Source organism: Petaurus breviceps, unplaced genomic scaffold (assembly GCF_028583685.1).
Source record: "Petaurus breviceps papuanus isolate PSGF00001 unplaced genomic scaffold, PetGlider_PUasm1.0 90925, whole genome shotgun sequence".
NCBI classification, from domain to species: Eukaryota; Metazoa; Chordata; class Mammalia; order Diprotodontia; family Petauridae; genus Petaurus; species Petaurus breviceps.
Genome location: NW_027187380.1, coordinates 12649101 through 12675748, shown reverse-complemented (window position 1 = coordinate 12675748; position 26648 = coordinate 12649101). Strand labels below are relative to the sequence as shown.

Sequence of the window (26648 nt, the reverse complement as noted above, 5' to 3'; positions counted from 1 at the left end):
TTGGGTAGAGTAGATTATAACTGACTGGTTCTCTGCTCCACAGTTCAGCTCAAAATTCTGAGTCCAAATGAATATAGGCCTAGTAGCCCACTTGGTACCTTCTATATGCAAGGTATTGCAAATACAAAAATAAGCAAAAGACTACATATCCTCTACTTTCATGTAATTCATCTTATTGGAAGATAACTATTAACACGAGTTAGAATGTGATGATTTGATAGCAGCGAAACAAAAATAGCAAAAAGATTTAAGGATGGAAAGAATGCCTTCTGGCTAGAGAGTAGCAAGGTTTTACATATAAGAGATGAGAGGGCTTAATGGAGTAAGTTGTACACAATGGCACAGGGAAGGATATAAGCAAACATGATATCAGAAGACAGAAAAGATTGAATCAAATTTGTTTAGAACACAGAATACACAAAGAGAGGTACAGTAAAATAAACCTAGAAAGATAGGGTAAATCCTCATTGTAAAATTATCTGAATGCCAGTCTAAGTTCCATGAGCAATGGAAAATTCTTGAAGATTTTTGAGCAGGAAAATGAACTGATCAGATTTGTGCATTAGAATTACTTTGACAGGGGTGGCCAGGTAGCACAGCAAGTAAGAGCACCGGCTCCAGTGTTGGGATGACCTGGGGATCAAATCTGGGCTCAGATACTTAGCATTGAGCAAGTTACTTAACCCCGACTGCTTAAAAAAAAAAAAAGAATTACTTTGACAGCAGTGTGAAAGGCACATTAGAGAAAGGAAAGACTGAAGGTAGACATATCAGTTAGAGGGCTACTATATCTAGGCAAAGGCGTTTAAACTTGGGTGGGGGGAGGAAGAGACAGATACAGAAGTATTGAGGAGACAAAAACAGGATTTGGCAAAGATTAAATGGGGGGCAGGGTGGTAAGAGAGAGGAAGTATCAAAGATGGCTTTGAGGTTTTAAGTCCAAGTGACTGGGAAGTGGTGATGTCACTAACAGAAATAAGAAAATTAGAATGTGAAGGGAGCAAGTTGAAGGAAGCAGATTAATTTAACTTTGAACAAGCTGAGTGTAAGGGTTTATAATAGAAAGGAAAAAAATCCTGAATCTTGGAGTGAGAAGACTTAGATTGAAAATCCTGCTTCCAACAGGTTCTATGCATCTTTGGGCAAGTTATTTCACTTCTCAGGTTCTCAGTTTCCTTATCTATAAAATGAAAGGAGTGAGTTGGATGGCCTTGGCAGACCCTTCTGGCTTTGAATTTTAAATCCTAGAAATGCTCCATAGGTAGCAGAAAGCTATTTGCAACAACTACAAAAATGCATATGAAAAGAACAATAATAGCCATAACAAGAAAAACTGAATGCTATGAAATTATAATGACCAAGTATAGCCCAAAAGAAAGGAGTATACTCTCTCTCCTCCTTCTTTGTAAAGATGAAGGAATACAGGGGTGAACACAGCTTGCACTGAGACTTGATTAAAGTATTGGTTACTTTTGCTGAACTGATTTTTCTTCTCTCCTTTCTTCATTAGAATAGTTCTCTGAGAGAAAAGGAAAGGAGGGATAAATTGGGAAATGAAGGTGATACAAAAACAAAAGATTATCAATTATTAAAAGAAAAACCACAGATGTCTCAGTCTCAGATTCAAGAATAAGCCAACAAAAAATTATGCATACACACACACATAATGGGACTAAAGCTCAGTAAAGAAGTATAGAATTTGGTCACATCCGAAGTCATAGATTAGCACACCAATGGGGAAAGGCCAAGGACCAGACTTTAATGAGTACATACACTTAAAAGGAAGAAGATGAACCAATGAAAAAGACAGAGAAGAAAGAGGAAGAGAACCCAGGAGAATCACACAGACTAAAGGGAGAAGAAATCATCAAGGTAAGAATGAAAGTGTTAAATGCTGCTGAAAGGTCAAAAAAAAAATGAAGACAGAAAAGGCTACTGGATTCAACTAATAGGAGACTGCCAATAACTTTATAAAGAATAGTTTAACAGGATGGAAGAACTCAAATCTAGAGTTGTTCCAGGAAGTCTAACCTAATTTTGTGTCATTTCTCAATTCCTAAAAGAAAAAAAACAATTTTTAGTTTGTTCTACATTTGGGTCTGCTACGGAGCCTATTTTAATATAACAGCTATGGGACCATCCAGAAGCCACCTTATGGGGGATTAGGGAAGGAAATTCAAATTTCTCCAGCTCCCTAGGGATCTTCCAAGCCTGGATTCAGAATCAGTCTGACTAAGAGCAATTGCCTTCATTCTTATACATCCCAAGTGGAGCCAGTATATACTAGCCTTTTGGGAGAGACAGGGAGTAGGCACATTCTCCTCACAGACTCAAAGATTGTCTAATCCTCTCAGACAGATAAGAATGCTGAAGCCTTGAGAGGTGAAATGATTTGACTAAGGTCACACAACTAGTCTGGTGAAAAAGCTAGGAACACAGGTCTTCCAGATATGGGCCAGGATTAATTCCACTAAACCATGGTTATCTCTTCTAAAAAGACATTTATGGAGCAGTACAGTCCACCATATAAGAGAATATAAAGATGTCATATTGCACAGGAAAAAACAATCAAGATTATTCTCTGAGGTAGCTGGTAAGAAACAGTAGACACAAGTGCTATCTTTTCAATTCCAGTTAGCAACTAATAACTCCAAGGCCTTCCATATTTCATCAAATAGGATCACCCAACATTTACTAGCAGATCATACAGATGCTGATTTCAACACGTACACATACAATTCCAGCTGTTTTATGTCCCAAACATCTTTAAAAAGCTAAAGTCACAAAAACAATAAAAGTGAAATGACTAAAATGAATCCAGTTATTTTTAAATAATTAAAAGAAAAACTATATACTTTTTACTAATTGCTCCCTGAGAAAAGAGAGTAATTATCTTCTTCATTCAGCTGTTTTAGAGAGTTATGAGTCAAGAGGCAACCATCTTCATTCATTTTTGGAGTTAAGCCACAAGATTACTAACAAACTGCTATTCAACTGAGACTAGAATATGTGGCTATGCAGTAATGGCACTATGACTTCATATTCAAATTATCTACTGAAATGACGAACAATATGTGAATCTTTTACTTTTGTACTTTGAGAAAGAAAAAAGCTAACACATCTTGATTAATCTTTTTTAATATCAAACACATTTCTATAAAAAGTTTATTTAGTTCTTTGAAAACACTATATGCATGCTCTTGGGAAAATGTCAAACAGCACTGTTTTTCTTTTTTTTTTTTTTTTAAAGCAATTGGGGTTAAGTAACTTGCTCAAGGTTACACAGCCAGGTATTTCTGGGTGGATGCTAAGTGTCTGAGCCCAGATTCGATCCCCTGGTCATCCTGACACTGGGGCCGGTGTTCTTACTTGCTGTGCTACCTGGCCGCCCCCAGCACTGTTTTTCTTAACTAGAGTACCACTCTTTTAAGAGTGTCAAAGAAAAATTATACACTTGCTTTGGGATACATAGATCATCTAGGTTAACAAAGTGCTTCTGACTCATAACTGTGGTCACCACATGTAACTTTTCAGAAACTTTCTGGATAAGCAGAATTCAAGTTCTTTGATTATCAGTGCTGAATATGCAACAAGCAGAATCTAGACAGTAATCCAGAATGTCAGATAATCATGTTCAAGCCTTGAGAATAGGTTTTCATAAAGAAATCTATCAGTTTGCATAAATAAAACCAAAGCCCAAAAGAGATTTTTGTCATCTAAAATATGTTGGTTTTAAGAAGCTAATAGTACCGAGTAAACAAACATGTAATCTACTGTAATCAGTAATCACTTTATAAATGTTTGAAGTATGCCTGTTCTGATATTTTCTGTGCCTTTAAAAAATTACTACTCTAAAAAGTAAAGATTTATGTCACTCTAAATTCTAGTACCAGTGCTATTTGTTGCAAACTATTTAAATTATATATCAAGGAGTTAAATTTCACAAGAACTTAAAAAAAAAAACCTGTTCTCAAAATTTTGTTTCTTCCTTTTTCAAAGGAACACCTATAGAATTTGAACCTAACTTTTTCAAAACTAAGAAAAACTAAGTTGTGAGGACCACCCCAAAGTTCAATCTTACATCTAGACTGAGAGGAACATTGGGAAAAATAGATCATTTTAGCCATAATCACACAGGACTAAAAAAGCCAAAAACACTTTTTCAACAGGCTATGTTTCCGCATAATTTATGTTCTTCCTCTTAAGAAAATTTCATGAGTTTCTTTCAGTCACAGTAGAGAGAGGCAAGTTCCTAATAACACCCAAGCCACAAGACTACAGTTCAGATAAGCAGAAGTAAAAATTACATAGTAAACTTAAAAAAACTCAAATGACCAAACACTAAACTTTAAAATCCCCCCGTTTAAAGGTGACACACTGTTCTATACACCCACAGCTGTAAAAGTAAATTATATATCTAAAAGGGCAAAGCTGCTATAGTCAATTGTGTAAACAATATAATTAACATGTGCCAGGTGGAAAGTAAATCCTAGTGTAAATAGTGGGGCTCAAAATGAGTTGCAAACATGTAGAAGCTTATTTTTAAACTGTCAGCAAGTTTCTTTTCTGCAATTACAGTATATTATGGGGTAATTGTTTCCCAAGTTTCTTTTAAGAAAATAAAAATCTGACTTCTGCAAGAGCAAGCTAACTACCTTATTATTTACCCTTCAAGATGACTATTTTCTTAAAGGGATAAAAACACACAGCCAATACTCTTTTATCAAGGTCCGGCAAGTATTCTAACCTTCATAAAATCTGGGAACAAATAATTTCTCAAGTGGAAAGGTTCTCCTTGCTACTCACAACTTCAGTACCATGGAAAAGCAGAGTTTCTAACTATAATATGAGATGGTGCTTACTTGATGCTTTTGCACAATTCAGTTCGATTTCAATCTTCAAAGCTGGGCCACTAAAATCTCTTTCTAAGGCACTCATGAAAAATGTTTCCACTTTGACTAGTACAATCAATTTATTCAATCACACAGCTTTGATTTCACTTAGAGAAATTGTTGATGTCAAATACATGTATACCACCATTAAGAAATAGAATAAAGGCTTGTCAATTGACTGAAGCAATCAAGGCAATTTAAAAAAACAACATATCATACCAGCTTCAAAGTGATAAACATTTCATTCAGCAGTTATCTCCATCTATCAGATTAAATAGGAGATTAAATATACAGTGAAAATGAAAAAACAAGCAATGCTTCTTTGGATCTCTGGGTAAGAAAGGTTGGTGGGCTAGAGGAGGGACTGGCACTCAGCATCAACCCTTACCTTGAGGATGTCACCCCTTTTGAAGCTCAACTCATCATCTGCAGTGGCTTTGAAGTCGTATTTGGCTATGGCTTCCATGCTGAGAGCTGCTAAATGCTCAGCAGCCTGGGGCAGGAGGGAATGGAGACCTCCCTGCTGCAACAGCCCTACTATCTGGTCTCAGACTCTCCTTCCTCCCTGAGATCTGATTAGCTGGAACTGCTTGTAGAGGAGATGTAAGATTCTGCCCTGAAAGAAGGATAAAACATAACAAGTTAGAGTCAAGAGTGGCCCCCATCAATGGTAGCCCCAACCTAACAATATACCAGACTATATTGAGCCTTCAAATCCCCTGGCTCAGCCCTCCAGACTTAAGCTCCCATTCCCCCTCTTCTTTCTCTTTTTAGCCTCAGCCCTAGGGCCCCAACTGACAATAAACTGGCCAATGGCAGCATCTGTTAGAGCTACCCCATTCCAGACTTGCTTCTTCTTTACTGGCTAGGTATGTACAAACCTTGATCAAGTCTTCCCCCCTCCTTATCCCACTTCCCACCTAAAATTTAGAATATGAAAAGTTTCCCATGAGAGAAGAGAAAGCAATCCCCAACTTATGTCTGTTCTCCAAAACCAATCCTTCCTCCATTCCAACTAGCTATGAGACCTCATGGGAACCTGAGGTTGGCTGGGTACCATTTCTCAACACCCAAATCCAAGAATAAGTTTCAGACTTATTTCAAGCATTTCGCTTTTCTTACTCCACTCCCATTCCCTCGCAAGAAGGGGCTAAACCTATTTTCAAAGGCTAGAAAGTAAAGAAAGAAGAACAAATAAGGAGTTTACCCTAAATAAGTTTAAAAGAAAAGGTACTTCAAGAGACTGCTTTCCTGGTACCAATTCTCACCTATAGCCAGAACAGCCATCCCACTTCTCCCACAGCAGAGATCCAAGGAATTATGACCAAAGCTCAACGCTTCTTTGCCTGCAGAGACAGGTGCCCCCTTAACAAAAAGAGGTACCCACAGAGACTGGGGTCCTTCTCTCAAAAAAAAAAATCACCTGGTTTAGACGTGAAAGGGACCCAAGAGACCATTAATTGCAAACCCCTCACTTTGGAGCTGATAAAGCAGGGACCTAGAAAGGTTAAGTGACTTGCATAATACTGGAGAGTTAATAAGAGGCAGGTATGCAATTCCAATTCAGGTTCTTTGACTCTGACTACCATGCTCTTTCCACTACATCTACTACAAGGTACCTCTTACCTCCCATCTTGAGAAAATCAGCTAGGGATCAACATCCTGAAAGAAAACAACATATGGGTAGCACAGCGAGTGAGAGCACTGGCTCCAGTGTCAGGATGACCTGGAGATCGAATCCCGGGCTCAGACACTTAGCACCCACACAGAAACACCTGGCCGTGTAACCTTGAGCAAGTTACTTAACCCGATTGCTTAAAAAAAAAAAAAAGAAAACAACATAGTCCTTGGCAAGAATGAATCATGTCTAGGGGCAGCTAGGTGGCACAGTTAATATAGCATCAGCACTGGAGTCAAGGACTTGAGTTCAAATCCAGCCTCAAACACGTGACACTTACTAGTTGTATGATCACAGGCAAGTCACTTAACTCTGACTGTCTTGCCAAAAAAAAAAAAAAAAAGAGAAAAAGAATGAATCATGTCTAACTAACCTGATGGACTAAAATCCAAATTCAAGTCTAACAACTATTTAAGTGCCTACTATATACTGTGCTAACTACTAGGGAAGATAAAGGTTAGGTAAGACACAAAAGATAAGATTCCTGCCCCATGGAGCTTCCATTCTACAAGGGAGCTATGCCATGGATAATGCCAAATAATACACGGGTGTCTCATATAAGAAGCATAAAGTAACATAAGGAGAGGGATGGAGAGAAGAGACCAAGGAAGGCTTTATGAAAGAGGTACTGATTGAATTGGGCAGGAAATTAAAGTAGGGAAGAGTCTAGGAACAGGCAAAAAAAACTGCAAAAGCAAACATATGGGGGTAGAAAGAACAGGATGAGGGGAAGACTATTAAAAGCCTTTCTAAATACTTACTATCTGACTCACAGAGTAGTTGCAAAGAAAGCAATTTGCAAACTTTAAAGTTATAAAAATGTGTTTTTGAAGATTAGTTTGAACTTAAAAGACACTAGGAAGCTACTGAAAGATGTTTAGAAGAGTGACATGATTGTAGATATGTAACATTAACTACCAGCAATGAGGTGGATGAAAATTAAAAAGGGAAGACCTATTGGGCTACTACAGTTGGGCTTATACAGAGATGGCAGCAGTGGGATTAGGAAGGAAGGAGGTGAGAGATATCATCAAATTAGAAGAGAAGACTGAGTGATGCTTTGGCCATTAAAGATGAGGGAAGTGTGTGAAAGGTAAGGTTTCAAACCTGGAGTACTGGGTAAGTGGTGCTGCCACTGACATTCAAAATGGATTTTCTTTCAAAATTGGAGGTTCCAGGCATCTGGAGGAATAAATTTGGAAGAAGGCCAAGCATCAGATCCTCACACAAGATTGTCCCAATAGAAAGATTTTTTTCCCCAGAGCAAGGAGACATAAAATAGTTGTTATAATCAGCAGTTAAACAAGTGACTTAGTTCTTTTGCCACAGCAAGTATAGAAAGGCCTTTACAATATCACCTCTAAGGAGAAAGTGAATCTCATCTAAGTTAATACACCATAAAAACTTAGCTTTTGTGAGATCAGGGGAGAATATCAGCTTACTTTTTACACCATAATTCTCATTCTTGCTCAGTCACTATGCTCATAACAAAGAAAAAAATAGCACTTGGCATTGCCACAATTATAGAATAGGGACAGATATTTATAGTGACACCTAGATCAGATAACAAGCACCCCAGAGAGCTCTCAGGAGGGGCACAGATGATTATTATTCTTTTGTTCTCCTACAAGTTAGCAATTAGAACATTATTCTGACTGACAGTTGCAATTGGCCTAGTCCTGCCAAAGGGGAATATTAACACAGGGTTAAGGTTGGGCCACAGAGTTTACAAATGGAAGAAGTTATCAGGAAGGCCTGAGTCAACTTGAAATAAAAATTTGGGTGTTCTAAAGACCTTTTGCTGCATGTAATAAAGAAATTTTTATAAAAGCAGGGACATGACAAAGATGTAGCCTGTGAAGTGAGGAACTATGCTGAATTGGGATTAAAAAGCAAGAATACTAAAAGGCTAATATTAGGAAAATCTGCTCAATTAAAAGCTTTTTTTTTTTTGGTTCCAGGTTAAAATCCTAAGGCCCTAGGAAACAGGTATTATTTTGGAGAAAACAACCAGTGATATAACTGCACAAAGTAAACAGAGCAACGGGCTTATATACCTCTTCCAGACACCTGCCAATTTACTCCAATGACCTCAAGAATATTTCCAACACTGAGTTGGGAGGGCAATCTCTAATTCAAGACTACATTACATATGCCAAGCTAACCAACCCTAATTGATTCATCAAAGAATGTTCCAGCTGGAAGGAACCTCAAAGAGTTTGACTGACCTCTTCATCTTAGAAATGACAACTTTTGTGAGATCAGGGGAGATTAATAAAGTGATTTACCCAAAGTGATACTAGTTAGCAACAGAGCTGGGCCTAGTACCTGAGAATCCTGGTTCCTAGTCCAGCATTCGATCTATTCCTGACCTAACAATGGGCCTGTATTTTTATGGGCATGCTACAATGTTATCCATATTTAATAAAAGTATTTCAAGACTCAAGACAACAATAATCTCTCAACGTTTATATGGTGCTTTGAGGTTGGCAAAGCACTCTGTACACCATGAAATTGTTCTTATTGCTTTCTGACACTGATTTTGGTTCTGATTACCTACTCTGAATTACCTGAAGTTTTTAGCAGACTCTAAAATCCACAAATCGGACCAGCAACTTACTGTGTAAAACATGGTTTGATTGATATAAAAACAAGATGTCAAACCCAATTAACATTAACGTTGATGTGCCAAAGAAAAATTTACATACCATATATGAAATTTAGAGAAGTGTCCTGGGTGTGGTACTTACATTAAGTTTAGTGAAGGTTATTAGAACATTCACTATAAACAACATGATACCACATTTGTCTAATGTAAGCCAATTTTCCTTGGCTAAAAAGATTCAAAAGGGTGTGTCCTTCTGAAGATGAGAAGGAAAATTCCACCCCCAATTAAACAAAAAGAAAATTTAAAATAACTAAACAGATGCAATCTGAAATCTAAGACTTAGAATCTAAACAGACTTTAATAAGAAATGTTTTCCTTAACTGTAATATCTCTAATATCATCATCCCATTCTCTTGGGAAATGGATATAACACATAAGACTAACTTCTAAGCTCTTAACAATTACATTAAACATACTTCTGAAATTGATCTTTCCTATACCACAGTAAACAATAACATTTTATTACTTTTATTCATGTACAACTACATGATTTATACAATTAATGTTTTCAAAAGAAATTCACACAATTTTTTTTTTTTGCTTAATTTTTCCTTCTTTCATTCCCTTCTTTTGCAAATTCAAAAGAAAGGAAATCCCTAAAGCTTGATCTGGTCCAATTCACTATGAGTAAGTATCCTATAAGTATCCAAGAGTCAACTTGTTCCTTATCTGAGTGTTTCTGGTTCCTTGATGAAGCCTAAAAAGCACTTTTAGTGGACTTAAAAAAAACCCACTTACATCACTGTAGTAACTAGGTCAAATGAATATTTAAATATACAAAAATTAATCACACATAATAATGAAAAATCACCAAGTAGGTTTCAAAATATTATTTTCAAATATAGAGGGACTGTAAATTCCAAATAATGAAGCTGGTTTCCACAAGAGAGTTTCTAATGACTTTATAATTTATGGCAGTAAAATATGGATGCCTTAACCAGATTTTTAAATTCCCACTTTAATTTAGTACTGCAAGTATTACATGACAAAAAAATATGCACATCTTCATATCAGTTGTCACAAATAAGAAGTACTAAAGCAGCTATAAGAAAAAAAGAGGAATCTCATGTGGCCTATGCAGAAGCCCATTACTAGAAAATTATGATGAATTAAATGAATAATATTAAATTTGCCCCACAGGAAAATCAGACCTCTACTCTGAATTGTTTTATCTCTCCCAAGTTAATAGCTTTCTTCTTTCCCTATATGTGCCCTAAAACCAAAAAAAGCGATGGGTAGGAATTCTATTTCATAGCTCAATTAGTATAATATTGCTGCTTGGTTATCTAAAGAAAAGAGAAAAGAAACAATGAAAGGGACATACAAGTACTCCTAACCAGACTGGGATTAGCCATAAGAGTAGTGGTGACCTAAGGTGTAAAGGGAGGAAAGAGGTTGCAATGACTGCTTTAACATTATTTTTAATAAATCCCTTTTTATTGATGTCTTTTGTTTTTAGATAACATTCATTTCTAAATGTATTTTTCTACTCTTCCCCTACCCTGAGTGCCTTGTTTTAAAATATATATAAAGAAGAAAAATTAAAACAAAAATCCATCCACCTAACAGTATATGCATTATTCCATACCCATAAACAGTACCACTTCAACCTCTCTCATGAAAAGGAAGGAGGTGAAATCCAGAAATTTTTAATAGAATTAAGAAGACCTGTCTCCTAGGAAGGTAGGCATTTTGTTGTAAGTCAAGATACATGTGTTAACAGAATAATGGAGTACACACTAACCACAACCATAAAAGAAATGAATGAGAATGATTGGACAAAGAATCCTGATAAAGACAGAGGAAGCAATTGAAAAATTATGATACTTTATATCCATGAAATTAATTTAAATATAGTTACAATTGCTAACCAAAAATACAAGTATTACAATATAATCTTAAAGCATCAGATGGATCACAATACACAATTTTTAGACCTTTACCAGAAACCAAAAGTGCTTTGTCCTGGTAAACACAAATCATTAGATCTTAAGATTTGAATACTACAGCCCCAAAGAAAAAGCTCATGTTTCTCCAGGAAGTAGCTTCCTCAATTATTTTTTATATATAGATTTTTTTTTGTCTAGGACTAACTAGAGGATTCTCAAGGACTAGACAAAGAAAATAATGATAATATGAACAGAGAGGACCTAATCCTAGTAAATAAATGAACATAACTACCAAGGGGCACACTTTAATTGATTCACCACTAGCCTAAAGAAGTTATTTTCTGCTAAGGTTATCTTGTTTTAATATGTGAATTTACAATTGAAGTGGGCCCAAAAGAATCTCAAGTCCCTTATTCAAGCCTTCATTTTTAAAAATTCACAGATGAACCAGTCTAAATCCATCTCACTCAGAAGAAACCCTACAATAATCTAATCCTTAATATAATGGTGTCTAACATAGGCAAAGAGAAAGGCCCCTACAGAGTACAGCAAACACAAAGGCCCATCCTAGAGAGAAAGAGATTAGAAGAAAATCAATACAAATGACATGAGAGAACTACACTTATGACCTACGGCAGTGTCAATTACTTAGGGATGAATTCAATCCTTTGAGTCCACTAAATCCCCAGAGAGGAGCCAGTCTCACATGCATCTCTGGCAACCCTTCTGGCTGAATGAAAGAATATATTGGAATGTATATAGCATCTGGCTTGGTCCTTCTCAAACTGAAAGGCAGTTACTGCTACACTGAGTAGGTGGAAGAATAGGAACAACAAAGTTAAAATTTGACCTTTTTTCTAAAGGAAAAAAAAAAACTCCAGAAAACTAATGATGTACATAAACAAAATGAAATATGTTAATGGTGAAATGTTTATATATATTGGGTACTGAACAGAAATGAGTTAAAGATCAGAAGATAACCAAAATTATTTACATGATACATGTGTTAGGGAGGGGTCAGCCAGTAAAGGATATGTCTGGAAAGGCGGTACTCTTAAAGACTGAAATACCAAAATCCAGAAATTCTTTTTCTAACATACCTAGTCAATTCTTTTCAATTTAAGACTAAATAGTACCTGAAACTAAGCTCAAAATATTCCATAGTTTCTTCTTCAAACTGAATTTCGTATTACTACCATATATGAAGATGCCCAGAATTATTTTCTAAACAGGCCGTGGTTTAAATCAGTTTTATATTAGAAGCTTTTCAAATAAAATTTCTAATTTTATTCTACCCACATGCCCAACTTCCTTGCTTCAATCACACCAAATACTTTCTCCCCGCCCCCCTCTCCTCCCCCCGCCCCCCTCCCCCGTGATGCTAGTTTTAAAAAAGAAAGTCACCGAAAGAAAGAACCAAATGCAATTCAAATGGTTTCCCTATCCTCTCTTCCTAGAAAGAATGCTGGTTTCGTGGCGAGTTCTCCGAAGTTTAGGAAAAATTTAAAAAATCAAAATCTTTCCTGACACCAGACAGCAGCTGACAGAGAAATGAGTGTCGAGCCTGTCAGAGAAGGGACATCCCCACCACCCTGGCAGTCTCTTCTGAATCCCCCGCTTCCTGCATTAAGGCTGACACAGAGAATTATTAGTCATTTGTCTTAGTAGTTACGAGAATACAGTAAAGGATTTCTGCTTCTCCCTGGCCTTGGTCTCCAAACGCTCAAGCCAAAGACAGACACAAAATGAAATCAAGAGTCCCCCAGCAGGGGAGCTGCACAAGCCTCTTCTCTGGGGGGTCCCAGCATGGGAGAAAGAAGGCGTTGGAGGGGAAGTCCCCAAGGACTAGATGGGGGATGGCTCTCAGTGGGTCACTCAGAATAGAGCCCCCGGGAGGGGGGCCCGGAGGGAGATGTCAGTGCAGGTAGAGACGGCTGGCCCCCCAGTCGGGTGGGTGGGGTGAAGGAACTGAGGCACCGGCTCTTCCTACCTCACACAAGAGGTGCCACAGCCCCGCAGCCCAAGGCGGCCCCCAAACTCAGTACCCGGCCTCCCCCTCAGGGCCGCCTCCCCGAGGAAAGGGAAGAAAAAGGAGTGGGGGGTGGGGAAAGAGCTGGGCCCTGCCCTAGCTTCCCCGCCCGCCGCCCCGCACTCACAGTGGCCCCGAGCTCCCGCTCTCCGCCCCGCCGGCCCGTCAACCCGTAGCGAGCGGCTGCCTAGATCCCGGCGCTCCACACAGAGCAGCGCCCGCCGCCGCCGCCGCCCGGTAGCCGCAGCACCAGAGCCGCCTCGCTTCCGCTCCTCCGCTGTACTCCCGCGAGAACTTCCTCTCCTCCGTAGGCCCGGCCAGGCCCCGCCCCCCGGGAGACTTCCCTCTTCCTCTCCTTCTCCCCCTCCCCCCGCCACCCAGTAAAAGGGGCCCCAGAGCGCAAGCGTTCATTCCCCGGCCCTGCCCCGCAGGTGGGGAAACCTTCTCGGAGTCTCCCTCTACGCAGGCGCAGACGCAGACGCTGGCCCCGGCCCGCCTCCTAGCAGGTGTCAAGGGGCAGGCAGGCAAGCGTCCACCCTTCCCCCACCTTCTAAAGGAAGCTGTAACTGTTTTCAGAACCCAAGCAAAGACGCCACCTCCTGCCCTCAAGACTTCCCTCTCGCCTTCTCGAAATGGTTTGTAACTCTTTCCTGCCCTTGTTTTCCCCGCCCCTTTTCCTGACATCGCACTGCCAAGATAAGGGAAGAAGGCTTGTCTGAACCAAAAAATGTTCATACCAGTATCATTCCTAATAGGGAAAAAAAAAGAACTGGAAATAACCTATGTGTCTAAAGATGTGGGAATGACATAAACTTAATGGAATAATTTTTTTTTTTTTGGAGTGGGGAGGGCAGGGCAATTGGGGTTTTAAGTAACTTGCCCTAGGACACTCGGCTAGTAAGTGTTAAGTATCTGAGACAGATTTGAACTCAGGTCGTCCTGACTCCAGGGCTGGTGCTCTATTCACTGTGCCACCTAGACCGCCCCCATGGAATAATTTTTTTTTTCTTAATGCTGACATATACAAAGTGAGTGAAGGAAAAAGAATCAGAACGAATTGACGATTATGTAAAAGCAAACAGTTAAAAATTATTTAACAAAAATTAATTCAGAAGGAGAAATGGAAACAAAGGCCTTTTTTGTTATATTACTAAAGTATACAACTTTTTAGACAATTTTCAAATAATAGGGTTTACAGTGTTATTTATGTAATTATTACAGTGTAATTTATGTAACTCCTCTCAGGAGTATCCCCCAACTTGCATTCATACTTGAGTTTGGGTCCCCAGAGGATAGCTGGTCCTTTCAAGTTATAGAGTACATACCATGGGTACCTATGTTGTGCCTGGTTTTCCCCACCCCACCCTACCTCAAGTTGGTGAGCAGACTGCCGGGTCAGCTCTCCCCTCCCCCACTGGGCCCTTTCCCCCAGTCAGCTCACCTTCGTAGAAGTGGTTGGGCTTCTGGGTCAGGCGAGGGAGTTTCAAGGTGTGTACTGACCAATCACTGCTTCCGTAAGGCCCCCCATTATAAGCTGAGGTTCTGGCCCATCGGGGCTGTTGCTGGCTGCTACTGCTATTGCTGTACCTGGGACATGGGGCGGTGCCTCCTCAGCCCACCATGTGTCCTGATCAGCCAACATGGCGTTTTAGTAAAAGGTCCATTCTAAAATCATTACTTGGGTCTTTGGCAACAACAACTCAAGAACGTCCACTGGTGTTCTAATTAACAATTAGTTAACAGACACAATTTGACCTAAGTGAAGGCATTTAACTAGGATAACATAATCAAGTCAAAAAGCATTAATTTATTATACTTTATAATCTATGATACTGTGCCAGGCTCTGAGAATACAACTCCAAAACAGTTCCTGCCTGGAAGAAGTTCAAAATCTAATAGGGGAGACAACATGCAAATGACTATCTACAAACAAGATATATATTTGTTTGTAGTTGGTTTGTAGGATGGATTGGAGAAAATCATAGAGGTAAGGCATTAACATTAAGGGGAACCAGGAAAGGCTTCTTACAGAACATAGGATTTTAGTTGAGTTTTGAAGGAATCCAGGAGGCCAAAGAGAAGGAAGAAAATTCTAGGCATGGGAAACAGCCAGTGAAAATATCTAGTCAGAAATATAGTGTCTTATGTGAGGAAGAGCAAAGAGTTCAATTGTTACTAAATTGAAGAAGGAAGTAAAGGATAAAAAACTGGAAAGGCAGGAAGAAGCCTGATTGTGAACTTTATCAATAAAACATTTTCTTAAATAAAGCTGTGGTGTACCCTCTGAAAAATATGCTCAGTGGGATGAGGGAGCCCATATATAGTATGGGGAGGAGTATGGGATGTGTGAGGGCTTGCTAAGCCCTTTTCAGGGCTGCCTATCCTCATACCTTTAGTATCCATATGTCACCCAATTCTCAACTGTGTCTCAAAGAATCTGTAGTGTGTGCAACAGTGACGTCCCAGTAAAACCATCTTGGCACATGGGCTAAACAAGGTTGAGGGTAACCAACAGACCTCAAATCTTTTGGTAAGTTAGGGGGTGTAATGCCAAGCAAAGGCAACTTCCCAAGGTTCAAAATACCAGCATAGCTGCTTTCCATTTTATTTAGTGACAAATTAAGAACAGAGAAAATAAAAAATAGCATAATTCAAAATACAGCATTCACCAAGTGTAATTCAATCAAGTACTACTCCACCCCTGGACATTACATTTATTTAATCAATCACAAAGTCCCTCTTCTAAATACTACTCCACCCCTAGGCAGTACATTCATTTAGTCAACCACAAAGCCCCTCTTCTCAAATGGAGATTAGTTTCCAAATCATAAGTAAAGTACATTCATTTAGTCAATCACAGAGCACAAAAAAGTCAAAAGTTCCCCACCCTTGGATCACAACTGAATCTACCCCAGAGTTATAACAAGCTTAAGCACAGTACTTAATACCCAAAGAGAGGTCTTTTCTTCATCTTGACCTGAAGCAAGTTCTCAGCAATCTTTGTTCCTGGGGAGACAGAGCTTAGCAAGGCCACAAGATACATTGCCAGTGTCTTCATTAATTCATTCTCTGTCTGCAGAACAGTCCTAGGACCCCTGAAAACATTAGCAAAACCCTCTTCCAGGATTTCTGTAAACATACAACAAGAAAATCCTTCTTCAGGGCTTCTGAACCAACAGCAAGGTTCCAGGACCTCTGCAACAACAGCACTGTCCTTCACCAGTGGACAGAATTCACTCTCTGTCTGTAGAACAGTCTCAGGAGCTCTGCACCAACAGCAAGCTTCCATAACCTCTGCAACAACAGCACTGTCCTTCACCAGTGGACAGAATTCACTCTCTGTCTGTAGAACAGTCTCAGGAGCTCTGCACCAACAGCAAGGTTCCAGAACCTCTACAACAACAGGACTGTCTTTCACCAGTGGACAAATCTGGCAAAACAACATCAAAACAGACAGACAAAGTACCAGCATAACAGCCATGTCTCCTCAGTCCTTGGCAGCTCTGGGTGGCAGCTCTCAAAAGTCCTGGGCAATTCAAACTGGCCCTCAGCAATCCTCTCCGTCTTTCTCTGCCTCCAAGATGCTGCTTCCAAAAAATTCTTCTGCCTCTCTCTTTGCTTGTGTCTCTCTAAATTTCCATCACCATCTCCTCCCAGTTCAGCACTCTCTTCACATCAACAAGTCCATCCCACAAGTGGGATTCATAAGCTCTGGGTTTTAACACAATCAATCCAAAAACCAAGCCAATACAGGGGTATCTTGAAATTCCATTACTGTTACAGGGGGATGTCTACCTGAAGCCTGTGAAAACTTCCTTCCCACTCCCCATCCTCATGGAATGGGTAGATGAAAGCAGTTTGTTCCAATTATCATGAAGGTGGCTGAAGCAGGTGAAGTGCTTAGATTTTGGTCATACAGCAAAGATACCAAGGTCACCTACTACATTCCAGGCCATTCCCAGTCATCTTGACTTTTGTCTTGTCACTAGATTTTTATGACTCTGGAAGAAAGAGTGAGACTGATAATTTTGTGCAACTCTGATTCACTTAAATCCAATTCATGTGCAATTCAAGACATCACCTGTGATGTCATTGGTCCTCTTCAAAAATGGACAAGTGAGGCTATGTGTAAAGAAAATATGCAGCAAAAGCAACTTGTGCCGCTGGTACTTAGAGGCTTTAATATCCTTCCTCTACTTGTGGAATCTTCTGGAAGGTCCTCCTGGGATACTGTGTTTCTGCTGGAGATGGGGAGTTGAGCTACTAGAGGTCCCACTTTGTAAAAACTTCTTGAAAGCAGTCTCTCTGTGATTGCCTGAAGTATGTGTGTCTTTTCTCTCAACTATGCCTTGAACTCTCCTGAGCTCACTCTCCAACTGCTGAATAGTAAGAAGACCAGTTTGAATGCACCAAAAGGTATAGGAAATGGAATAATGTATAATAAGGCTAGAAAGAGAGGATGGATCTAGGTTATAAATAACTTTAAATGTCAAACTGAGAAGTTATATTTGATCCTAGACATAATGGGGAGCTAGTGAAATTTATTGAGTAGGAGAGTGGGAAATTGGTACCCACTAAGTTGGCTGAGTCCATAACATAAGGATTGGTTGAAAGAATTCATTAACACATGCAGGTTGGTTTACAGATTTCCCTTCGCCAGGAGAGTCAACACTCTTCTGAGCAGAAACATTTCTAATGGAGACAAGGTGGGGCTAAATCTAACTGAACCAGTGCTGCATACTTGTTGAATATCCCTTCCATGCTACTGTTCATTGTATTTCCTTTTTGTTAAATGCTAGATGGTATACAATTGACTTACTTCTTTCTATTTCAAATCTGAACCATAAGAACAGACTGAATCTGGGAAATTGTAATCAGGGGAATATGAAATTGGTTATTTAATCATTTGGATATATGAGTTTGAGTGTCTATGGGTCATTCAGTTTGGAATGCTTGATTTGGGAATATCACTCAGGAGAGAGACTGAATCTGAAACTTTCCTAAGAAAATTGTAGAACAGATCATTAAGGAGATGGTAGGTGAATAGCTAGAAAAGGAAGAAGTGATTTTGTATGAAGAGTGAACATGGGTTCATCAAGAACAAGTCATGTTATACTAACCATATTTAAAATATTGATAGCATTACTATACTGGTAGATGAGAGCACTGTTGTAGATATAATTTACCAAAATTTTTATGAAACTTTTGATTAAAAAAAAAGACATACTATTCTTGGGGAAAAGATTAAGAGATATGGATTAGATGATAAAATCAGATGGATTCACAAGGAATCAGATGGACAGACTCAAAGAGTAATTGTTGATAGTTCACTATTATTATTATTTTAGTTGAGTTTTGAAGGAATCCAGGAGGCCAAAGAGAAGGAAGAAAATTCTAGGCATGGGAAATAGCCAGTGAAAATATCTAGTCAGAAATATAGTGTCTTATGTGAGGAAGAGCAAAGAGTAGTGTGTGCTGTGTTACAACATAGTAGATCTCCAGTGGCATACCCTAAGGATCTGTGCTTGGTCCTGTGTTGTTTAACGTTTCTATTAATGACTCGGATAAAGGTATAGATGACATGCTCATAAAATTTTCAGATGAAACGGAGCTAATAGGGATAGTTAACAGTGGATGATGGAGTCAGGAAACAATAGGATCTTGACACCTAGAGCCTTGGGTTGGATCTAAAAAGATGAAATTCAATAGAGATAAATGTAAAGTCTTACATTTAGATAAAAAAAAATTAACCTCACAAGTATAAGATTAAGAAAGCATTGTTAGACGGCAGTTCCAAAAAAGATCTAAGGATTCTAGTGGACTGCAAGCTCAATATTAGCTGGAGAGTTTCCAGAGAAAGGAGACCAGAATGGTGAAGGGCAGTGATTCCATAAGTATATAAGCATTGACTGAAATAACTAGACAGTAAACTATATTTATAGCAGCTCTTTTTTGTGGTGGCCAAAAACTGGAAATTGAGAGGCTGTCCATCAATTGGGGAATAGCTGAACACATTATGCTATATGAATGTGATGAACCATCATGTTATAAGAAATGAAAGGGATAGTTTAGAGAAACCTGGGAAAACTTGTATGAATTGAGGCAGCATAGAGTGAGCAGAACCAAAGAATAATTTACACAACAATAATATTGCAAAGACAACTTTGAAAAACTTGGAAATTCTGATCAATGCAATGACCAGCCATGATTCCAGAGGACTCATGATAAAGCTTGCTACCCACCTCCTGAGAGAAGTAATAGATTCATAGTATAGACTGAAATATTTGGGGGGGGGGGGTGGCCAGGGCCATTTGGGGGGATTTGTTTTGCTTGACTATGCATAGATGTTTTAACAGGGAGTTTGTTTTTCTCTCTTACTCAGTGAAGACAGAGGAAGAGATGAAAGACAGAAAAAAGTGTATTTTCATTGACTGAAAAAAGAAAACTAATTTTTAAAAATGGGAATAAGTAGTAAAAAGGAAAGATAGAAAGAAAGAAAAAATTAAGAGAGAAGAAGGAAAGGAGAAAAGGAAGGGAGGACAAAACTGAACAGCTAGGTGGGTACAGTGTATAGAACACCAGAACCAAAGTTGTAAGACACTTAAAATTTGTGTGACCCCAGGCAAGTCACAACCTTTATCTGCCTTGGTTTCTTCATCAGTAAAATGGGAATAAAAATAGCACCTATGCATATTGTAGGGCTTGTGCTGGAGAATCAAATAGGAAGAAGTAAAAGGATTGCCTTGTAGCAGTGAAGGCACAGTTAAATTAGATAACAGATTTGTGGTGGACCTAGTGAGCTGGGTGGCATGACTTCTTCCAGTTCTATTCAGCAGCATGCAAATAGGAGTAGAATAAGTAGATGATGAAAATAACCCAGGGCTGGGAACTAGCAAGGAATGAGTGTCAATACTTACTAGCTATGTGACTCTAAGCAAGTCACTTGACCCTGTTTGCCTCACTTCCTCATCTCTAAAATGAGTTGTAAAAGGAAATGACAAAGACTACTCCAGTATTTCTGCCAAGAAAACCCCCAAAATGGGGTCACAAAGAGTCAGGCATGACTGAAACAATTGAAAAATAACAAGAAGACTGGCAATAAGATGAGAGGGCCACAATCTCACAAGTATAGAATAATGTAGTATTGAAAGGCTTAACTAAAGGGTCAAGACTATGAAAGGAGGAACATCATGTCATTCCCTTGCTTAAAACTTTCCAGAGATTACTGATTGCCCTTTATGTACAGTTCATATTCCTTTGCTTGTCATTAAAGTGCCTCCACAATCTGCAATAACTCTATTTTCAACCTTATGTCATATTACACCTCTCCATGACAAAGTAAACTACTTTTTGTCCCAATACCCAATATGTATTTTTTTTTTACCTCTTTTTCAAAACTTTGACTTTTTCAAACCATTCCTTATGCCTATTGAACTCCCAACTATCTTTTTCTGATTCTTTTACAACTGCTGATGGGAATGGGGAGATAGTCTCTAAAGAAACTAGACAGACTGTTCTGTTCTAGAACCACACATGTGATCTGGAATAGTCCTGGGAAAACTTGACCCTAAAAGAAGGGTCAGATTCATTTTCTCAAACTCTTGGGCTCATCACACCCCCACACCAGCTCCCCAGGAAAGAATTACTTAAAGTTTCCCATTTCTAGGGTCTTGCCAAAAGGGGAAATAGAAAAATAACTAATGTATAATGTAAATCAAATTGGGGACAGATATTTATTTCCTCCATACAAAAGAAATGTTTAACATACAGATGGCTCACAAGCACAAATTGATCAAAGGATTTAAAACAGAATTCAGTATCATAATTACTATTATGCTCAGCAGACTCTGAAAGAAACTTAAGCAGCAATAATAACCACATTATAGTCTTTATATATATTATTTATATTATATTATTATATAGTTATTTTATTATAACTAATTAATATATTATATAGTTATAATTTATATTATATTATTAATATAGTTATCTTCTTCAGGAAGGGGAAACTTAAACCTCAGAATATGAAGTTTTCATGACTGCTGAATAGACATTTTGCATTTAACTTTAGCTCTGTACTGTTGTCCTTAATGTCCACATATTTGGCAGATAAAGACCAGGGTTCATCCTCTAGTTATATTTCATCTTCGCCAAGATCCAAGATTGGTAATCTACCTATTGCCAATCATATATGACCAAGGGACCCAGGATCTCCAACCTCTTGAACTCATAGAATTGCCTCCACAATTGGATGTATCTCCCTTGAGATTACTGTTCAGTCAGTCACCTGTACTCAGGAAAGAAAATACAAAGTGGGGGCAGAGCAGAGAGGAGAAAGCAGTGTGGAGCACCAAGGCCTAAGTTCAAATCATCTAAGTATCCTCTCTAGCTACCATATACTAATAGTCCATCATTTCTCATCTTTTGGAAGAAGGGCACCAGAATTCTCTTCTACCCCTACAGGAATAGATTTGAATAATCCTGCCTTGATTTGGAGATAGAAAGAGAAGAGACATCTGAGGGCAGATCATTTCCTTTTAAGGCTACACTGTGTTGGTGACTTTTCTTTCTCAGTGGCTAGTAAAGAGATTGCTTTGTCATACCCAAAGAGCCAACGCCTTCAGTTCTGAGTCAGATATGCTAGTAGCAGATGCAGACTTCATTGTCCTCAAAGAAACCAAGGATAACTAGCATATATGATCAGCTATAAGCAAGCAGTATAGATTTAGACATTCCCTGTTACATTTTAAAGCCTAATTCAAATACCTCTTCTTCCTTGAGATGTCCAGGTAATGAATGCTCTTTCTTTACCCTTGGACTTCACATAAGACCTTGCATCTTTCTAATTTACTTATCATAGCCTATGTTCTTTTATATTATAGTTATTTGCATGTGTCCTATTCCCATGCTGGACTCTAGGCTCCAAGAGAAGGATATGTCTCCACATCCAGGAGAGTGAATAAGCTCATACCATCTCAGGAGAACCAATTGTAAAATTTTCTGTGTGAGCATTTATACCTTGGAATTTATGACTTGGAAGTCATGAAGTTCTACAAATCAGGGTTTGATTTATTGTTTTATTGATTTCTAGACTTAAGAAAGTGATGGAGAAAATTTTAATAATGCAACTTAATGACATTGCCCCTATTAGATACTAAACTTCATGAAGGCAAGGATAGCATTCTTTTTAAGTATAGTATCTCCATTCCCCCTTCCCCACCATCTTAGTATGGTGCTATTCACAGTAAGTTTTTCCAAAATACTTATTGAGAATTAAAGTGAAATTAATAGAAACAGTGTGTGTTCATATATAGTGGTAATATTTGAAGTCCCCAGAAAAGATGAAAGAAGGAAATAATAATAATAACTAATAATAGGCCATAGTGATTACTATGTGCCAGCTACCTTCATGGGCATTGGAACAAATTGTTCCCATCTATTCATTCTGCCAGGGAAGTCTTCACATGCTTCAGGTAGACATCCCCCTCACTCACCCATGGGTTTGATACCTTTTGGTTACCCTCAACCTGGTTTAGCCTATCTGCCAAGAAGATCTTCCCAGGATGTGGCTGCTGCACACTCTATGACCTCATGGAGCCATAGATGAGAACTGGGTAACAGGTGAATACCAAAGACGGATGAGCAGATGGAAAAGGGCTCACCCTCACACCAAAGGAACTGTTCCCCCCCAAACATAGCATAAACCTATTGAAGGTGCCCAAGATCATCCACTATATCCTGGATCATTGCCAATCATCTCAATCTTTATCTTGCCACTAGACTTCAATGACTCTGGAAGAGAGAATAAGTTTGACAGCTTTGTGCAACCCTGCCTAACAAATCCAATTGAAGAGAAAGTCAAGACATTATCTATGATGTCATTGATCATCTTTAAAAACAAAGGACATACAACAGCTATGTGCCAGACACTGTTAAGTACTTTACAATTATTATCTTATTTGATCCTCACAATAACCTTGGGATATAGGTGCTATTATTTTACATTTTACATATGAAGAAACAGGCAAACAAGAAGTTAAGTGATTTACCCAGGATCACAAAGCTATTAACTGTCTGAGACCAGATTGGACCTCAATTTTTCCTAACTCAAGGCCTTTTAAAATACAATATGGATCTTGCCCTACAGGAAAGCAGCATGGAAGGGGATAAGGGGGGGAATTATAGAAGGGAGGGCCAATTGGGGGAGAGGGTAGTTAGAAGCAAACACTTTTGAAAAGGGACAGGGTCAAAGGATAAAATAGAATAAATGGGGGATGGGATAGGATGGAGGGAAATATAGTTAGTCTTTCATAACATAGCTACTATGGAAATGTTTCGCGTAACTACTCATGTGCAACCTATGTTGAATTGCTTATCTTCCCAGTGCGGGTGGATGAGGAGGGAGGAAGGGAAAGAATCTGGAACTCAAAAGTTTTAAAAACAAATGTTGAAAATTGGGGTATAGAAATCCATCTTGCCCTACAAGAAAATAAGGAGGGGGGGGATGGAGGAGGACATAAGAGAGAAAAGATTGGGGGAAGGGAGTATTCAGTAGGCTCACTATCTTGGGGTGGGGGTAGAGGAGAGACGGGGAGAAAATTTGTAATTCAAAATCTTGTGAAAATGAATGTTGAAAATGAAAAAAATATATAATATGGCAGCTTGAGAGAACATAGCCACAAGATCATTCCACCTATAAGAAAAGTGCATAGAAAAAAAAAGATAGAGGTTTGAATGCATGTGTTGATAGAATGTAATGAGGAAAAGCAATATGATGTAGCAAAAAGAACCCTGCAGATAGAAGATGTATCCTCTAGGCTACACTTGGCCACTCACTAGTTGGATGGCTCTGATCAAGTCAGTTAACTGGTCTCATTTTCTTCCTCTGTGAAATAGGGATATTAACAGCTGTACTGTCTACCTGCTGGCACTACTATAAAAATCAAATGGAGGAAAAATATATATGGAAATGCTTTGAAATATGCAAAAATTAGATTTCTAGTTAAGATGGCTACTCAAGATGACCCTACCACCCTTTAGAAACACCTATCAACAACAAATAAATTCCAAATGGAATTTTAAAACCAAAGAAAAGCCCCACTGAGATTTTTCAGTCCATAAAGGATAAGCACAAGGAAACAAGACCTAAAGTAAGGCAGCTCCAGGAGGCCTATGGGAGGAGACAGCTGAAGGAAACTGGCCAGTTGTGATGGCCTGGTATTTGGGGATGCTCTAGGAGATTAGCTTCAAGCTAGCACCAACTCTGGTGGGACCACTCCAGTTGCTAAGGTCTAGGCCACAGCTTGAAGCCTCACACCTCTGGGTCAGTGACTTAACAGGAAAACTGTGGATACTAGCATAACTCAGGGTCCTGGGACTCCACAGGGGACCAGGCTGAAGCCTACTAATCTGGGTCAGGCTACCAACAGGTTTGAGGCCTAAAGCCATAAATCTCCAGTATGTGGCTGCCTAGAGAAACTGATAAAGTCAGCATGACTAGTTGGGGAAGCCGCAGAAGTCAGAGTGAGTGTGCATCCAGCTCCTGTCCCTAGGTCAGGATATTAATAACAGAATTGCACTGTGGAAGAAGTCAGGGCCTGACTTCAGGTATCCTTCCACTCATAGACCAGAGAGTTGCAACCTCTAGACTGTAGCAGTGAAATGATCTCACTCTGGTACAGATATATGTATCTGTACAAAATATAGATAAATCATTAGACTGCTACAGATGGGGGACCAAGCAGCTGATCAGAGGGCAATTGCAGGAATCTCTTTGCTGGTGCTGAAGCAGTAATCTTTTGCTTTGACCTGCTTGGATCTTAGTTGCAGTCATAGGTGGTGCTCAGGGTTAGGAGGAGTGTTGGTGCAGCCGAGCTTGTGATGGCTGTAGAGAGGCAATCCTCACAGTTCGGAGGTAGGTGTCTAGAGGTAGCTCTGACAACAGCTGTGCAAAACCCCAGAAATTTTGGACACAGCCCTCTTCACTATGAAGCAGAGTTCTACCATGGCAAAGTGCTCAAAAGTCAAGTAATTTATTGGCAAAATGAACAAACAGAGAAAGAGAAATAGGATTATAGAATCATTTTTTTGGTGACAAAGAAGCTCAAAACAGAACTAGAAGAAGACAACAAAGTCAAACTCCTGCATCAAAAGCTTCCAAGAAAACTATGAATTGGTCACAGGCTATGGAGGAGCTCAAGAAGGATTTTGAAAATCAGGTAAGAGGGGCAGCTAGGTGGAGCAGTAGAGCACCAGCCCTGGAGTTAGGAAGACTTGAGTTCAAATCTGACCTCAGACACTTTAACACTTACTAGCTGTGTGAACTTGGGCAAGTCACTTAACCCCAATTGCCCTGCCCTCCAAAAAGCAAAAAAAGAAAAGAAAAGAAAGAAAATCAGGTAAGAGAAGTAGAGTTAACATTGTCAGGAGAAATGAGAGTGATGCAAAAGAGGGCGGAGCCAAGATGGTGGAGTAGAAGCACGACCTTCCCATAGCTCCTGCTTCCACCTTCCCCAATCCATGTAAAAAAGGGGACTCTAAACAAACTTTGGAGCTGCAGAACCCACAAAATGACACAGAGAAGCTAACCTCCCATGGAGGACAGCCCAGCAGGCCAGCAGGAATCGGCCAGCGCAGAGCTCTGGGAGCCCAGCCCAGCCCCACACGGAGGCTTTAGCCCCAGGGCGGGCCTGACCAGCCGCCTGCCAGAGGGACTCCAGATCAGCAGCAGCTGTGGCCGTTTCCAGATTTATCAACACACAGATACAAAGGACAAAGTGAGAGGCCAGTACAGTCTGGACTTTGGGACCAGTAAGTGGGAGTGCATGGCTTTTACCACCAGGGCTTGGATCTGGATTGCAGTCTAGGGTGGAGGTCCTGGGGTGTGTGTCCAGCTTGCCAGAGCGTGTGGAGACCTCAGAGAGGGCACCCATCTAATACCTCCGGCAGCTGAGAAAAACCCAGCATTTGGGACGAAAGCTCCCCTGTCTGGTGGCAGAGTCCTACTGTGGCAAAAAGCCCAAAAGTCAAGTAATTGAGTGGCAAAATGAGCAGGCAAAGGAAACAAAGCAGACAGAAGATTCCAACAATAACAAAAGGAGCAAAGCATGGAACAGGAGGAAAACAATGAAGTCAGAACTCCTGCACCAAAAGCTTCAAAGGAAAATACAAGCTGGTTACAGGCCATAGAGGACCTTAAGAAAGATTTTGAAAACCAAATAAGAGAAGTGGAGGAAAAATTGGGAAGAGAAATGAGAACAATGCAAGAAAATTATGAAATGAGAGTCAACAGCCTGACTGAGGAAAATAATACCTTAAAATACAGACTGACTCAAATGGCAAAGGAGGCCCCAAAAGGCAATGAGGAGAAGAATGCCTTAAAAAGCCGAATTTGCCTGATGAAGAGTGATGCAAGAAAACCATGGAAAAATAGTCAACAGCTTGCTAAAGGAGACGCTCCCCCCAAAAAAAATAGTGAAGAAAAGAACACCTT

At 39.4% G+C, this 26648-nt stretch overlaps 1 protein-coding gene and 1 long non-coding RNA gene across 2 annotated transcripts in view; one reads left to right on the top strand and one right to left on the bottom strand.

The window, feature by feature from the left end:
• The window catches only part of GRB2 (growth factor receptor bound protein 2), a 120863-nt gene extending 107390 nt beyond the window's left edge, over nucleotides 1–13473 (bottom strand). The window contains exons 1-2 of the mRNA XM_069076438.1: nucleotides 13284–13473; nucleotides 5281–5508 (exon numbers count right to left, since the gene is read on the bottom strand). Coding sequence (XP_068932539.1) covers nucleotides 5281–5358 — 78 coding nt within the window. The 5' untranslated portion in view covers nucleotides 5359–5508; nucleotides 13284–13473. The remainder of the gene's footprint in view (nucleotides 1–5280; nucleotides 5509–13283) is intronic.
• Nucleotides 13474–13508: 35 nt separating this feature from the next.
• On the top strand, nucleotides 13509–16770 carry LOC138152521 (uncharacterized). Its single transcript, XR_011166121.1, has 2 exons — nucleotides 13509–13791; nucleotides 16236–16770. It is a non-coding gene; the product is annotated as an uncharacterized lncRNA (long non-coding RNA).
• The last annotated feature ends 9878 nt before the right edge of the window (nucleotides 16771–26648 follow it).